Genomic DNA, 15,287 nt, shown 5'->3' on the forward strand with positions numbered 1-15,287 from the left:
CTATTAGCAAAGTTTATTTTGAATTCCTGTGACCTTCACATAGATGCTAATCAATGCTTCTGTATATGCTGTGTGATTTTGCTCCCTAGCACATGTGTTTTAGTTTAATGGATTGCTGGGTGATTTTTCAATAAATGAGAATTTTAAGAGAAGAGTTGTTAACTGTTATTCATGCTAGGTCTGCTTCAGTGTTAGCCTGTTTTATTTTGTTTTGTTTAGCAAATGGCCCTTAGTGTTTTTACTGTAAAATGTAAAATCATAGTTTTACATTAAATCCAAATCTCTGACATCATTGTATTGGTGAATAAAGAAATAGTATGCACACTGACAGGTTTGAACAGTATTTTATGGTAACTGACAAAGAGACTGCCAAGTAATGGGAATGTGATATGGCTGTGAGGGGGCAGCCCATTATCCCACCCAGGGACCCATTTTACTAGGCATGCAGTCCATGAGACCATTGAGGAACCTGTCCCAAATTTCTAATTGCCCTAAAACACTAGGGAAAGAAGCGAGCTGGGACCAAAAACCTTGGAGAAAGATACATTTTATGTGGAAGACAAGCACTTTCATCTCTTAAAAGTAAAGAGAGAGTTCATCAGCTCTAAAACAATCAAATCAGTACCTAATTAAATAATAAAAAAACTAATCTGAACTTTGTCCTTTTGTAACATGTAAAATGTAACTTGCAATTATTGTGAACTTTTCTTCCTGGCCTCCACTGAAAATGGGCTCTTCTTGGCCCAGTGGACTTTCCCAGTCATCAAACTTAAATAAATAAATAAATTAATTAATTAATTAATTAATTAATTAATTAATTAATAATCACATGACATTCAATCAAATCAATCAAATATCTAATACAAAATCTGAATATCAAGAACTTACAATCACCTAAAACAGTTAAAACAATTAAAAAACGTTTTAATACAATGAAATACATTTAAAATATAAAAATTTATATATATAACCCCTAAAATTATGATAAAATAGATGCAAATTATGGTACCAATGATCCAACCAATCATCTTGTTCCCGATCTTAATTTTAGAAGACAACCAATGGATACTAGATCATTAAGTCCAGGCCAAACCACCACATTAAAAAACAAAATCTAGTACAATTCACATTTTTCCAAATGTAACGCCCAAGCTCCAACCCTACTGTTCTGTGTGATCTTCTCAAAAATAAAGAATTTAAAATAATGTTCTGAGTATTCAAACATCTTTTTTTTTTTCTAATCGCAAACTGATGCTCATAAATTCTCTCCTGTAATCTACGCTCAGTTGGATCAAAATTAAGATTCTTCCAAATAAAATGTACCTTTCTCCAAGGTTTTTGGCTCCAGCTCACTTCTTTCTTTGGTTTGAAATTAGTGTTTTTTTTTCTGGTTTATCTGCCCTAAAACACTGCTGGGGTCAATGACTTCTCAAGGTCTCAGACAGGCAAATGGAGACTGAGGGAATCAAACCAAATTTGTTAATAGCTCATAGCCTTAATCATCTGCACTAACTACTGGACTTAAAAAGCTTCCTTGCCGAATCCAAAGATAGGTCCAGGAACCTTTAGATTTTCAGTCTAACACTCTCCCAACTGAGATATTTCAAGCACCATCCAGTTTTGTTGAGACTACCAGCCATGATCATTCACTACAGAGAAACTTTATTTTCCAAGGATTTTAATATGGCAATATATTAAGGGATACCTTATGTTTTGTAGTCTATCACCCATGTTCAAAGCATTGGCTTATCTTCCAGCATTTTTATTAAGTCAGTCACGATAAATATATAACAAATTCCCTCTGGTGGATAAATGCCACTTTCTATATTTACTGGGGAGTTAGTGCTGTAGACATTATAGGTAAGTGAAAAAAAAATGAGATAGGAAAATACATCATTAGGCATGAATTGTGTTGATTGTCATCCCCTTCCTGCTTTGTGCTACTATTGTAGTTAGCAGATAGGCTTCCTATTATTTTGTGAATAGGTTCAGATAAGAAGCATGGCAGTTTAAAAAGAGTTGTGCTGAATCTCAAAACACCAAGCAAAATGAAAATCAAATTGATTAATAACAACTGCCTTGAACTGTAAACTATAGTCCTATCAGCCTCACTAGGCTTATCTGTAAGGCAGTAGAACACATCATTATGGATCTCATAAACAAGGATATAGACAATTTTCAAAATCTGGACCCAAATCAATTTGAATTTGTTATCAGTAGATTTTGCCTCTTGATCCTGATGGATTATTTTTGAAAAAGTCTGTAAGGCATTAGACTCAGAAGAATCAGTTCATACAGCATTCCTGGATTTGGTCAAAGCCTTCTATACCATTTCACACTTGGCATCATTTATAAGCTAGCAGCAACCACAGATGAGATGGACAGGATTACACTAAACACTTTATAAAAAAAATAAAATTCTAAAATTTCTCTAGAGTCTTCCCTCGCTAGCCATTTATAGAGTAAAATAATTCACTCCAATAAATTCCTTATATAGAAAAAAAACACATCCATAAATTAATAAATTAAATAATTAAAATCAATTAAATTAAATTAGATTAAATCAAACTTCCGCAGTTGCATATATCATTGATAAGCTAATCCAGTTAAATGTAAACCCGCTGTCCAATGGATAGCAGTTGTCTGACAGAACCCAGTTTGTTCACATTGCAGGCACACTCTCAACTAAAACAGTGTCATTCAGGGATTGGTCCTGGGGACAGTCCTCTTTGATGTGTATTTCCATGGGGTCTATATTATATGAATGAAAGTTCATATAAGTGAACCCTAATGAGCAAAAATCCCGGACATCAAAACCAATATTGTGGGGGGCTGCACCCCCCACACCCCCACTAAATATATATTCCAACCCTGAGATCGCACTACAGTGAGGAAAGGGCAAAAATTCCAATCTTCACTATACTGCAATCCATACCTCTCAGCTCTACAGATTTTCTCAGAATGTCCAGATTTTTGCCTCATATTTTTGGTGTGTTCCTCCTAAAATCTGTACTTTTCTGGGAAATAGCTGAGGATTGAAGTCATTAAATAATGACAAACATTTGAGTTTAAGACTCCACATCCTTCAGAAAATCCATGCTAATGCAAAACCTATTATTCTATTAACTTTGTAAGTTTGTAAGAGCAATATTTAAAATCTGCCCCTAGATGTCCCCCATCATTTTAGGCTTTGTCCAGATTATTTGCTCTAAGAGGTTGAGAGGTATGCTGTGATCCCACAACACACACCTCCATGTCTGGTAGTTTGGCTCATTAGAACGTTTGCTTATATGAACTTTAGTTCATATAATATAGACCCATTTCTATGACATTAAACAAGCACCTAAGGCCGGTAGATGATGAATTTTGCTCTTGACTGCAAACCTAGAGCTCTCATAGATAAGCCAGATGACCTATGCATTCTCCAACAGGGCCTAACTTTATGCAAATAGCTGGCGCTTGGAACATGGCCTCAAACTGAATTCATAGATTCATAGATTGTTACTAGGCTAACAACCTGGGGGGGGGGGGCTTTTTCCGAAAGAATAATGATATCTTATATCCAAATAGGACATAGAGAGCCAAGCATTTCTAAGCCACCTCTGTCCATAAGGGGCATTGCTGCCAGGCCCAGTGTAAATTTGCTATACCCCATCCACTGGTCAAGGTTGCACTTAAATTGGGTAATAGCCAAATAAAATAAGGTAAATGCTACTAAATGAAGGATTTTGTACACTCCTGCTGCTGTTGCACAGAATCTTAATGATATCTTATATCCAAATAGGACATAGAGAGCCAAGCATTTCTAAGCCACCTCTGTCCATAAGTTGCATGGGTGCCAGGCCCAGTGTAAATTTCCTATACCCCATCCACTGGTCAAGGTTGCACTTAAATTGGTTAATAGACAAATAAAATAAGGTAAATGCTACTAAATGAAGGATTTTGTACACTCCTGCTGCTATTGCACAGACAACACTTCCTTAAAAAGTGATTCAGCTATTTGGAAACTGGGCACCCTCATTGAAAATGAACTATCCTTTGACCAACATGTGACCACTACTGTAGGAAATTTTTTTACATAGCCAGACTAATCAACAGACCATATGCTTCTGATCCAAGGAAGTTGTTGTCCCCATCTATTCCTCCTGTAGACCAGCTATAGAATATAATGCCTGTTTTGGTATGCTCTTGCCAGGCATCTGTTACAGCTCGAGAGACTGTGCCATTTTCAAAACAAAAAGTCTAGGGCATGTTCTCCTTGAGTTACCCTGAATTTATTAAAACACTCTCACTGCCAACCATTATCTACTGACTGTTGAGAGGAGAGCTCTGTCTTACCTGCAGAGTCCCTACACAGACACAAAACTAATACCACCCTATACAAACACTCAGAACACCTGAACTTTCACTGAAACCTGGATAGGATATGTTGGCAGAATAGATATCCTTCACAGAGATGGCATTTTTATGGAATAGCAACATCTTAGAGCTTAGGCAGAGTAGTTCTGTCATCCCATTTAAGTGTAAAATAAATAACTGGATGAATAATAATAAGTAAACCACAATGTGGCCCTTCAAGCCCCTGTGGAAATGGGCCAAAACTATGTCAGGGTCTGGCATTAATTCATGTCTTGGTAAATGGGTAGCATCATTGGCTAGGCTACAAATGGTCATCTTGATCAACAGCTAAGCTTAAATGTATGGACTTAAATCAGTCAGCATCAGATCTGTTATTTGAGAGTGATCTCCTTTTTGCTTTATCTCAGATGGAAGGCAATTTAGCCATTTAGGTAGGATGCTGCTTTAGTGAAGTGTTTGGAGCACAACAGCAGCATAAGAGTATAGTGATCCAAAGTGTCTTAACTTGTGAAGAGAACGACATTAGAGCAGAAAACTCAAAGTTTGAAAATAAGGAAAAAGTGATGTATTTTCCACTGCCATCATACTAGTTAATAAAGATAAGTTGGTTTGCTTCTTTAAAGGCAATCATACCTCTCAACCTCTATGAGTAAGAAATATGGACAAAGCCATGGAAAAAGTGGTACACATAGGGACAATTTTTAAATATTGGTCTTATAAACTTAGAAAGGTGATAGAATAACAGGTTTTGCATTAGCATGAATTTTCTGCAGGAGATGAAGTCTAAAACGTCAATGTCTGTCATTATTTTCAAACTTCAGTCATTATTGATTTGCCACTAATTTGCCAGAAAGCCACAATTTTATGAAAAATGGACCAGAAATATGAGGCAAACATCTGGACATTCTGCAAAAATCTGTACAGTTGAGAGGTATGAAGGCAATTTCTGCAAGATACCATTATTTCATGCTCACTGAACAAAAAAAAAAAAAAACAGAGGGAAGAAGGGACATTTATGTAGAGTCCAGGCCTAAAACATAAGTACTTGCACTCTCTGTTCCTCCTTCAATTCATCCCTTTCTGCAAATAGGATTGTTATTTGGATTGGCATAATGAAACATATTTATTGCCTTTGTCAGATTAATGAACATGCCTCTGTGAAGACCCTGTTAATATTCTCAACAAATGAGTAAGAAGGAAACTATATGACATTTAAGTTTCTTTTGCTCTTGAATGTATTAATGATGTTTAACAGAAAACAACCCAAACTAATTTGACATCTTCTTCAAGATGACCAGCCATAGTAATTTTGATCACTTTGGACAGTTGGTTTGAAAGAGAAAAGAATGACAAGGAATGCCTAGCCATGCCTCTTTCAGGAGTTCTACAGAGATGTGGTTATACTTCCTTCCACATTCAAGAAGCATGCCCATTATTAAACTGACATTAAAGATGGGCCTTAAATACTACGGAACAAAAAGGACATGGCTGAAAAAGAACTAAATGAGTAGATCATCTGCTACATAGTTAAAATTGAGTTATGAACATTCATCTGAATGCAATGTAAAGGAAATACTTGCATTATATCATTAACAGTCCTTTTGAAATCCTTTGTAATCTCTAGAGCTGATATACTTTCCAGCTAATCCACTATACACCACTTTTCAGTCTGAAGCACCATAGCAGAGCCATGATCCATAATGTATATCAGTACATATCCAGTGCAGTAACTATTCAAGCCTTCTTCTGGTTAAGATAGAATATAATGAGATACTTAAAAAAAAAAAAAAAGATCTTGGACATTTCATATATTTTTGTCAGCTATTTCTTGATTTAAGCTATAGAACATGTCAGATAGCAGACATTTTCACGTACTTTTATTCATTCTCATATTGGATCACATATGTAAAACAAAACAAAGTGGCAAAACAGACAAACAGTGAAACATCTGACTTCAAAATAAATAACATCAATTAATACATTAATATTTAAATAAAAATAAATAAATGTGATTTTTGACTACCTTCAGTGTTTTTTTAAAGCAGTATGTATAAGAAATCATGTAAAACTGCATAGAACACAAATAGTGTAAAAAGGTTTACAGATATATTATGCAAGCAATGGCGTATGTATTATATTTAGAAACACCATTGTTTTGTCATTTACCTAGAAATTGCTTAAAATTTGTTATACAGAGTAAATAACTAGCAGTTTACATTTCTTAAAATTATTATTACTTTATTCAGGTATGTTTTTGTTTTTAAACATTTTAGCTTTTATTGTTTCTATCCAGTCAATTGTTATCATACTTTCAAAGGATTTGATTAAAGGTAATAGTATGACTATCTCATCCAATAAACTCATTCTAATGGTATAAATTCATTCTGATGTTACTAAAGTAAATTATCTGTAGAATAAAGATGTGCCATATTGTAAAGATTTATCTTTAAGACCATATCTTCAACTTAAAATAATGTTATCACTCAATGTGTCACCTGCACAGGTAATAATAGAAATAAAAGAAAGTATTATCTCTACTTTGGTGCACATTCATATTATCTGCTTAAATTCAGTGCTTTGGAATTTGAAGATCTGGATTATAAATATAAAACTACCTTTACCTGATTTATTGTCTTCCTCTCATGAAGCTATTTGAACACTTCTCGAACTGAAGGCTGCCAAGAGAAAAGTAAGAGTTATTATGGTCGTGACAGAGTTTCACTTTGACTCTAATAAGAGTGTAACTTTTATCATATAATTTTGATTTATATTTTGCAAACCGCATATTAGAGAACCTAGAAGGCATGACCAACAAAATATTTTATTAGAAATGAATCTCTCTGAATATTGCAGAAAGTTTTAATGTCTGTAAGATCAACTGCTGAATATAAACTTTTAAGAGTTTGCCTCAGGCTGTAAACTGAAGAGAGTTCATTTTCAGTTGTAATTGTCAGTTTATGCGGAGTAAACTTTGAGGTGATTTATCATTCCTCCTCAGTGTCCATCGCTGAAAGCACTAATTAGATATCAGACATCCAAGGAAAGAGCTGTGGTCTCACACTGTTTATTACTTTTCTCAGTGTTCCTTTTTGTCTGTCTGTTGTACTTGGAATAATTTAAAGGAAAGGGTATAATTTTCAAGTGGGGATTTGATTTAAGCCTTACCCTTTTTACATTACAGTCAAGATCTGCATGCATTTCTCATGTTGTAAAATCAGTGTACATTAAACCTTAACTAAGTAGAATTAGTTATTAAAGAAAAAAAACCTAAATGATGTTTAAATAAGCTCCTCTTTGATGATAGATTTACATTCATAAATGAATCATTGCTTCTATGCTACATCAGCATGTCTGTGCAATATTCACTATTAAACTAATAAAATTGCATGACAGTTACTCTTCACAATCAGAAGAAATTGTAAACACTTAACTGCAATGTTACTAATATAACAGTTAAAATATGATATATACTGGCTCAGATGTAGTTCTATATAATTTATAATATATGAAGAGTGAATTCAAGTTAGTTTTCTCATTTGTGAAATATTGCAACCTACTCATACACACGTGCATGGACACAAACACACACACACACCAGTTTAATTTAATTAGTTCTAGTGCTTTTCAAGTGAAGAACATGAGATAATAAATTAAATATGTCACATAAGCTGTATATTATTTATTTGTTTTATTTGCTGATTAAAATGTCTATCTGAGTATAACCCATTTTGAGAATATGCAGAAAGTGATGCTACAAAAAAAAACTTTGTAAATACTGATATGATAGCCATTTAGTGAACTATGTATGGCTCTATAACTGAATGCTTATTTTCATTTCTTTTTCAGGATGAGGAAACTCTAAGAACTGAAGATATCCTTGATGTTATTGAAAGACAAGGCAGTTCCATATCTGTGATACTGTTCAGTGGAATCCAATATTACACAGGACAGCTGTTTAATATTCCGGCTATAACAAAGGCAGGTCATGCAAAGGTAAATGCTTTAAGCAGTTTTACATCAAAATTACCTGCAGTTCATACATTATATATGGGCAAAGGAAACCAGTACAGAATATCTTTTTCATCCTCTTATCAATACTTCCTGGCAATCGCAGTTGTTTCATCTGCCAGTGTAGAAAGCATTTCAAAACTGATTTATCATTGCAATACTTTAAGTTTACACGTTTTGCATTGTATTTAGAAAATACAGAATCAAAAGTCAACTCCTCTTACTTTCTGCATAGCTGGAAACAGAAAGCTACATTTTAGATAAGGCTTGTGTTTTTTAAATGTTTTTTTCTTTTTTTGTACACTGAAAGGATAACGGGTGTTGACATTGCATAATCTCATTATATTCTTATTAATATACCATGTGGTGTAGAAATAATTAAATTTTAAACAGATCAAGTACTAATCAAATTAAATATGGTTCAGATTAATTTGGCTGTATTGCAAATGCTTTTTTTCTGGATAATACAATTGTCAAGTGATTTTTTTCTCAGTTTTGAACTGGGCATGTTCAGTGATGCCTACTGCTTTCACTGAGAAATTAAATATTCATTTACAGATTTCTGTGATCTGGTAATATTTTTGAGAATTTCCTTTACTGGAGTGATGGTGGAGAGCCATTTATCCTATACACACAGACACATACACACAGACACACACACACACACACACACACACAAATATATATATATATATATATATATATATATATATATATATATATATATATATATATACACATATACACACACGCACATACACACACACACACACACACACACACACACACACACACACACACACACACACACACACACACACACACACACACACACACACACACACTCACATGCACACATCCATACACATGCACACATGCACACATGAACACAGACACCCTGACATAATGAATACATTTTACTCAACATACAGTTTTACATATGAATTTAAGATTATGGTGATGCTAAAATTAAATTCTGGGTTTATTTATCTATATATATTTCCCTGCTAGATTTTTATTATTAGTGTTTTTATTTTTAATTCCTTGTATATTTATGGGCAATGACAGAAAGTTACAGAGGAAAATAGCAAAGAATTGAGAGGGTGTCTGGTTTTGTGGCAGCAGATAATCCAGTAACTAAAACATATGCATCAGTGACAGCAGGTAAAAAAGGAGTAGAGCAAGACATTATAAGTAAAACCGTATTTAAAAAGAACAGAAGACCAGCTGTGGGAATAAGAACAAAATACGACACTGTAATATACAGATATTATGTACAGGAACAGTTTGTTAACTCTTTTGTGTTTAAGGCTCAAAAAATCCAGTCTTTAATACATAATGGAAGAAAGCAATATTAAAAAAAATATATATGGGGTCTGCATGAAACCATTGGTAATATTGTGAAAGTTAGATATGAGAGAAACTTATGGAGTGAAGCTTGGAAACTGTTATAAAATTTGAAAAAATATGGTGAAATGCTTGCCTAATGTTATTTTTGCAGCTGGTCATAGAGGGACATTAAGATATACTGACCAGCCTAAATCATGATTCTTTTGGGTGGACTTTTTTTATTTAATTAATGATTGTTACATGGCACAATTTAACCAGTGTGAGAAGGAAGGGCATGCAGCAAGAAGTTTTGTGTCTGAATGTGGGTGGTATAAAGACAGGGACAGTTTAGGTGGATTGTCAAACAAAAACTGTAAATAATGAAAAAGAAGGGGAAAAGGAAGAAAACCTCCATGAGGAAGGGCAACAAAAGGCTGGGGAGAGAGTGAACTAGGTGAAGAAGAAACGAGAAACTGAAAAAGAAAAAAATGTAGAGGGAACTTGTATGTCAAACTGATTATTTTGTATTATCAGAAGTCTTGGAGGAAGCAGATGGTGATACAGTTATGATGTTTTTTTCAGACCATTTAGCAATATATTAAAATATGAATAGGAATAAAAATAATAAATGAGAAATTATGGGATGAAATTGGAGACTGGGAAGCACTGCAGTTATAAAAGGATCATACAACTATTGCAGACGTCTACAAAAACTTGCCTAAATATAGTTTAAAATTAAAAGACATATAAAACGTGTTTTTTTCCCTCAAATGGCAGGATTATGTAAGAAAGGAAGTGAAAAAATATGTGAAAATGTATAGAAATAATTTAGAGTATAATAGAAAAAAGTATTATGATATGGAAAAATATATAAAAGAAACTGACAAAAAATAATGTATTACTGTCTGGGCAGAGATATTGTTTACAAGGGAGAAGGGAATAGGTATCTGCATACTTGGGTAAAACAGTAAAGGAGGATAGCAGTGTAATCAAGAAAATGAAAAATGTAAAAGGAGAGGTAAAAAAGAACATAAGATCAAATTATGTGTAGTACAGCACTTGAAAATATGCATAAAATTAAAAAGAAGGAAAAATTAAGAGAATAGAAAGTAAAAAAAATTTCCAGAACAAGTTAAAGAAGACTCTGAAACATAAGTTACTAATAGTGAACTGGATGAAGTACTAAGGAAAATAAGTTTTGATTCAGTATCAGGCCCAGAAGTTAAAGGGTATAGAATGTACAAGAAATTAATGGATTGGCAAACAGAGTATTTTGCAAATGAAGTGAATGAATGTTTGAAGGCCTAGTATGTCTATGAAGAGATATATAGTCGGATGTTACATTTTATATTGAAGAAAGGTGATAAGAATGAAATAAAAAATGGAGACATATCACAATAAATAAAAGAGATTATATATTTTTTGAGAATAATATTGAGGAGAATGGAAGGAAGGATAAGGGATATTATGGAAGAGAGTTTATATGGTTTAAAAGGTATTAGATGTCAATAATTGTCATTGATTATGAGAGAAATTGTGGATGATATTATAAGTAAAAGGCAGGATGTGAAACATATGGTAGGTGATATTAGCAACATAATGTATTTAAGTGGCTGGGTGTGTTAGTTTAGTTTGTTCTGATGAAGTCCCATATTTTATGGGAAGAAAGCGCTTAACATATGAAGTATATTTCCTGAAGATTTTATTGGCAATGTTTTTAACTTTTGTACATTTGAATTGTGAATAAATGGGTTCAAGCACTGCAGCTGGTCCAGTTTGTGGTTATAAGTTTGGACAGTTTGGCATCCTTTAATATTAGCAAGATATTTGATGTAGGGCATGATGCTTTGTGGGGTGTTATGGAGAAGTAGGGTATAATATTTGTTTATTTAGTTATTTAGTTAGTTATTTATCTATTTGTATTTTTTTCCCAGGTAGAGCATTGATCTCCTCTGACCTTTTTTCATACTCAGCCTGGGAGTAGTGTCTAGTTAAGTAACTTTGTTAAAGTCATAGAGTTAGGCCATGGAGGTTGAGGGAATCAAACCTTGCACCTCTGGACCACAGGAAACAACTTGCTAACAGTTCCTTAATCCTCGAAGACAACTGCCAGATAATCCTCTAAGACAATAGCCTGATAAATTGGTAATAATATTAGGAGATTGTGTATGTCATTATTAAAATAACTGAGTAAGAATGCTAGTAAATGGATGGCTGATTAAACAATATGCTTGAAGTACGGTGTAAGTGTCCCATGAATAGAATATTGTTTGTATCAGTGATGAACGTGATTTGTGAGTGAAGTAGCATATAAAAATGAAAGATGCTAGATTTGTGATTCAAAACGAGGTGGTGATTCCAGTAGCTTTGACACAAGCAGATAATATAGTTGTAGTTGCTAAGAACAAACTATGGATGAGTGAAGTCTTGGTTTGTCTGAAGGATGTTTAAAGGAAATGGTAATGGCTTTGAATTAAGAAAAAAGAAAGAGTTTGGGTGATGTGGTGAAAATTGGGACCGTGTATTTTTTAATGAATGAAGAGTCTTTGCTAGGGATAAAAAAATGGGAAAAGTTATGTAGTTGTAATGCATTGGGTAGGTTTGATAAAAGAAATGAAAGAAATACATCTTATCTGAAGGGTGTATAGATTAGCATTCAGAAAAAAGGCTTCTCTGGTGAACTCTATATTAATTGGAAAAATATCATATGTTTCAAATGTTTTTATGATTCCCACAAAATATCGAATGGAAATTGTTGGATTTGTGTTTATTTTTCACATGGGGTTTAGTGTTTAACCTATTGAAAAGGGGTGTGTTGCATATGAGTGAAGGTGAAGATGCAGGGGGGAGTGGGGTGACGAGACCCAGTTCTTTATTCAGCTTCTTTAAACCCGTATAAAGTATTAAAGTGGTAAAGAAAGAGAATGACAAATTAATGGTGTGAATGCTTAAATAAAAGTGCAAAATGTTCTAAGAGATGATAAGAAAACGTGAAAAATAATATGTAAATGAATTAATTAAACATTATCAAGAAAAAAATTAAAACACTAACATGAACAATAACATCTGATGATGTAGAGAAAGATAAAAGGGTGTGGTATAATAATGTGATGAAACAGTATTGTTATGTAAATCCATGGGAATATTTGCTACAAGAAGTGATTAAAGCCATTAAAGTAAGGAAAAAGTGGTGTACCAAAATAGAACATTGTCTGGATTTCCTATGCAGACTGGTAATAAATAAGTTGCCAGTAAAAACGAATATGCCATATAAAAAGAAAGTTGAAAGAGTGTCCCCGGCATTCAGGAAATCTAAATTTCTGTACAGGAACAGTGTAGGAGCTCCTGCGCAGAAAATGGCCGCTGAACAGTTCAGGATAGTGCCGTTTTCAGGTGCACGAGCAGTCCTACACTGTTCTTGCATGGAAAGCCAGCAAATATGAAAGCACTTACCACTGTTTTGTAAGGATTTATTTTTTGTTACTTTGTTTTGATTTTTTCTTTATTTTTGTAATACATTTCCCAGCTGCGGTGCTGTCAGTGCTCTTACTTTTGTTAAATATGCAAATCACCTCATTAGCTGGAGAAAAACATGCAAATGAGGTGATTTTGTGATTCATCAAGCTGCATGAACTCCGTATAAGAACAGTGCCAGTGCAGAAATGTATCTGGCTAGTAACCAAATACATTTTTGCATCTGACAAAACGGAGGCATGACAGCTCGTGTAAAAACATGTATTATGTTTAATACACATGCCAATGACAAAATATAAGGCCATTGGCATTAAAAGCTGTTTTTTTTTTTTAATTAAACTTTTTTTTGGTCGATCTTGGCCATTTAAGCTTAAGGCAGCAGTGTGCAAAAGGGATTGTGCCGAAAATAAAAGAAAATGAGAAATGTCAACTTTAAGTTAATTCTGCATTTTGCTATTATAGTCAATGGCATGGAGAATGTAAACATTACCAAGGAGCACTGGTTGTCAAGGGGAAAGGGTCCATTTTAGAGCAGTAACTAATGGCCTACACACTGGGGTATGCAAACAAGGGGAGTTATACTGAATCACAAATTTCCTCAAAGTGTCAGCTTGTACCTAACCGTGTAGGTGCAGCAATACAACAGTGCAACTGTAAGAGCTGAGTGACTTCATAAGGATGTGTGTCATGCTTGTTGTAAGCTCATTGGAGCTCTGTGGCCCATGTTTACCCTTAGCTAAGCACAGCTAAGAAAGAGGGAGTGTTAGATAAGCACTGAACAGTGTGTACATAGCCTAAATGTGGACCAGGCCATAAATACTACTGGGATAAAGGCTGAACTATAGGGCTACCTCAGAGATATTGCTTATATAATGTTAGCAAGAGGAGAGAATAATGGGGGGGGGTGGATGCATGGATATCATGGAGTGTGTGAAGTCTGAAGCTCTGATATCCATCCATACTACTCTCTGACTGCAACCCCCTGAATGAATAGCCACAAACTGCTTGCAAACCATAATGTGAAGGTAAACTAGCCAGATATATGAGTCCTGCCTCTGAATAACCTGGGTGTATCTTACAGCTGAGAAGTATGGCCCCAGCAGGATATGGCCATTCCATGCAGTTGAAAAAAACACAAGGGGATCCCCAGCCAACATACTACCAAGGTGCACAGAACCAGCAGTCTCTTGTCTGCAGCTACCCCTCCACAATGGCAGGTGTGTGCCAGAATGTGTATTCTACATGCCTCAGAAAATTGGTCTCAGCTTCTTTCGTCTTGTATTTCCCTGGTAAATAACTGTGAGCAAAGAATAATAACTGTCAGTAGTTGATGACATGATATTTCACAGTGTAAAACAGTACATATGTAAGAAAATCTGTGGTAATACCAAACATGTCACACAAGCAGCACAGACAGCAATAGTTACAGTATCCCCTGTATGTTATGGCCATTGCGTCTCCATATTGGCAAACTATCTACAGATATCATGCAGAAACAGTTTGCTAGGTGTAGCACACAAAACCCTGAACTGGAGTCCAACCTTTCCTGGAATGGATGCACATACTCAATATAGAAGGTCATACTGGGCATGCTAGAGAAATGATGCCCATGTCTCACAACACAGTAAACTACAGATATTGGTTATTCTCAGCTGTCTGTGCACACACACCAAATTGTACACCATTGATACTTCACACACACACACACACACACACACACACACACATTGGATGGAATACTCACACATATCTAAGGCCAACATAATATAATATGTCAAACATGCACACACAGAGATGTGGGGAAGAGAAAGACAGACAGTGACAAAGAGAATCCCATTATGAGGCCTTTACCACCCAGTACACATCCCATTGGCCTATATCACATGATGTGCTGATGTCATTCACTGTAGAAATAACTTTGGTTAGCCTCCAGCCTTATAGCCTCAGTGGTGCTTGTGATAACTGTGTAAGACTATAGTCCAAATAAGTATCCATGTAGCAGCTGTAATCTCAGTCCTGTCAAATGCTAAGTTGTGTGAGTGTGTGCGTGTGCATTTGTGAGTGTGTGTGTGTGTGTGTGTGTGTGTGTGTGTGTGTGTGTGTGTGCGTGTGTGCAT

General features: G+C 34.7%; 1 protein-coding gene across 2 annotated transcripts in view; it reads left to right on the forward strand.

Annotated features, from left to right (window-relative positions):
* Window positions 1–15,287, forward strand: part of KYNU (kynureninase) — a 2,242,792-nt gene that overhangs the window by 1,374,764 nt on the left and 852,741 nt on the right. For both annotated transcript variants that reach the window (XM_044074971.1, XM_044074972.1), the window contains one exon: window positions 8,206–8,352. In XM_044074971.1, the coding sequence (XP_043930906.1) occupies window positions 8,206–8,352 (147 nt within the window). The remainder of the gene's footprint in view (window positions 1–8,205; window positions 8,353–15,287) is intronic.

Source organism: Protopterus annectens, chromosome 6.part0, assembly GCF_019279795.1.
Source record: "Protopterus annectens isolate FY-2018-M chromosome 6.part0, PAN1.0, whole genome shotgun sequence".
Classification (NCBI taxonomy): Eukaryota; Metazoa; Chordata; order Ceratodontiformes; family Protopteridae; genus Protopterus; species Protopterus annectens.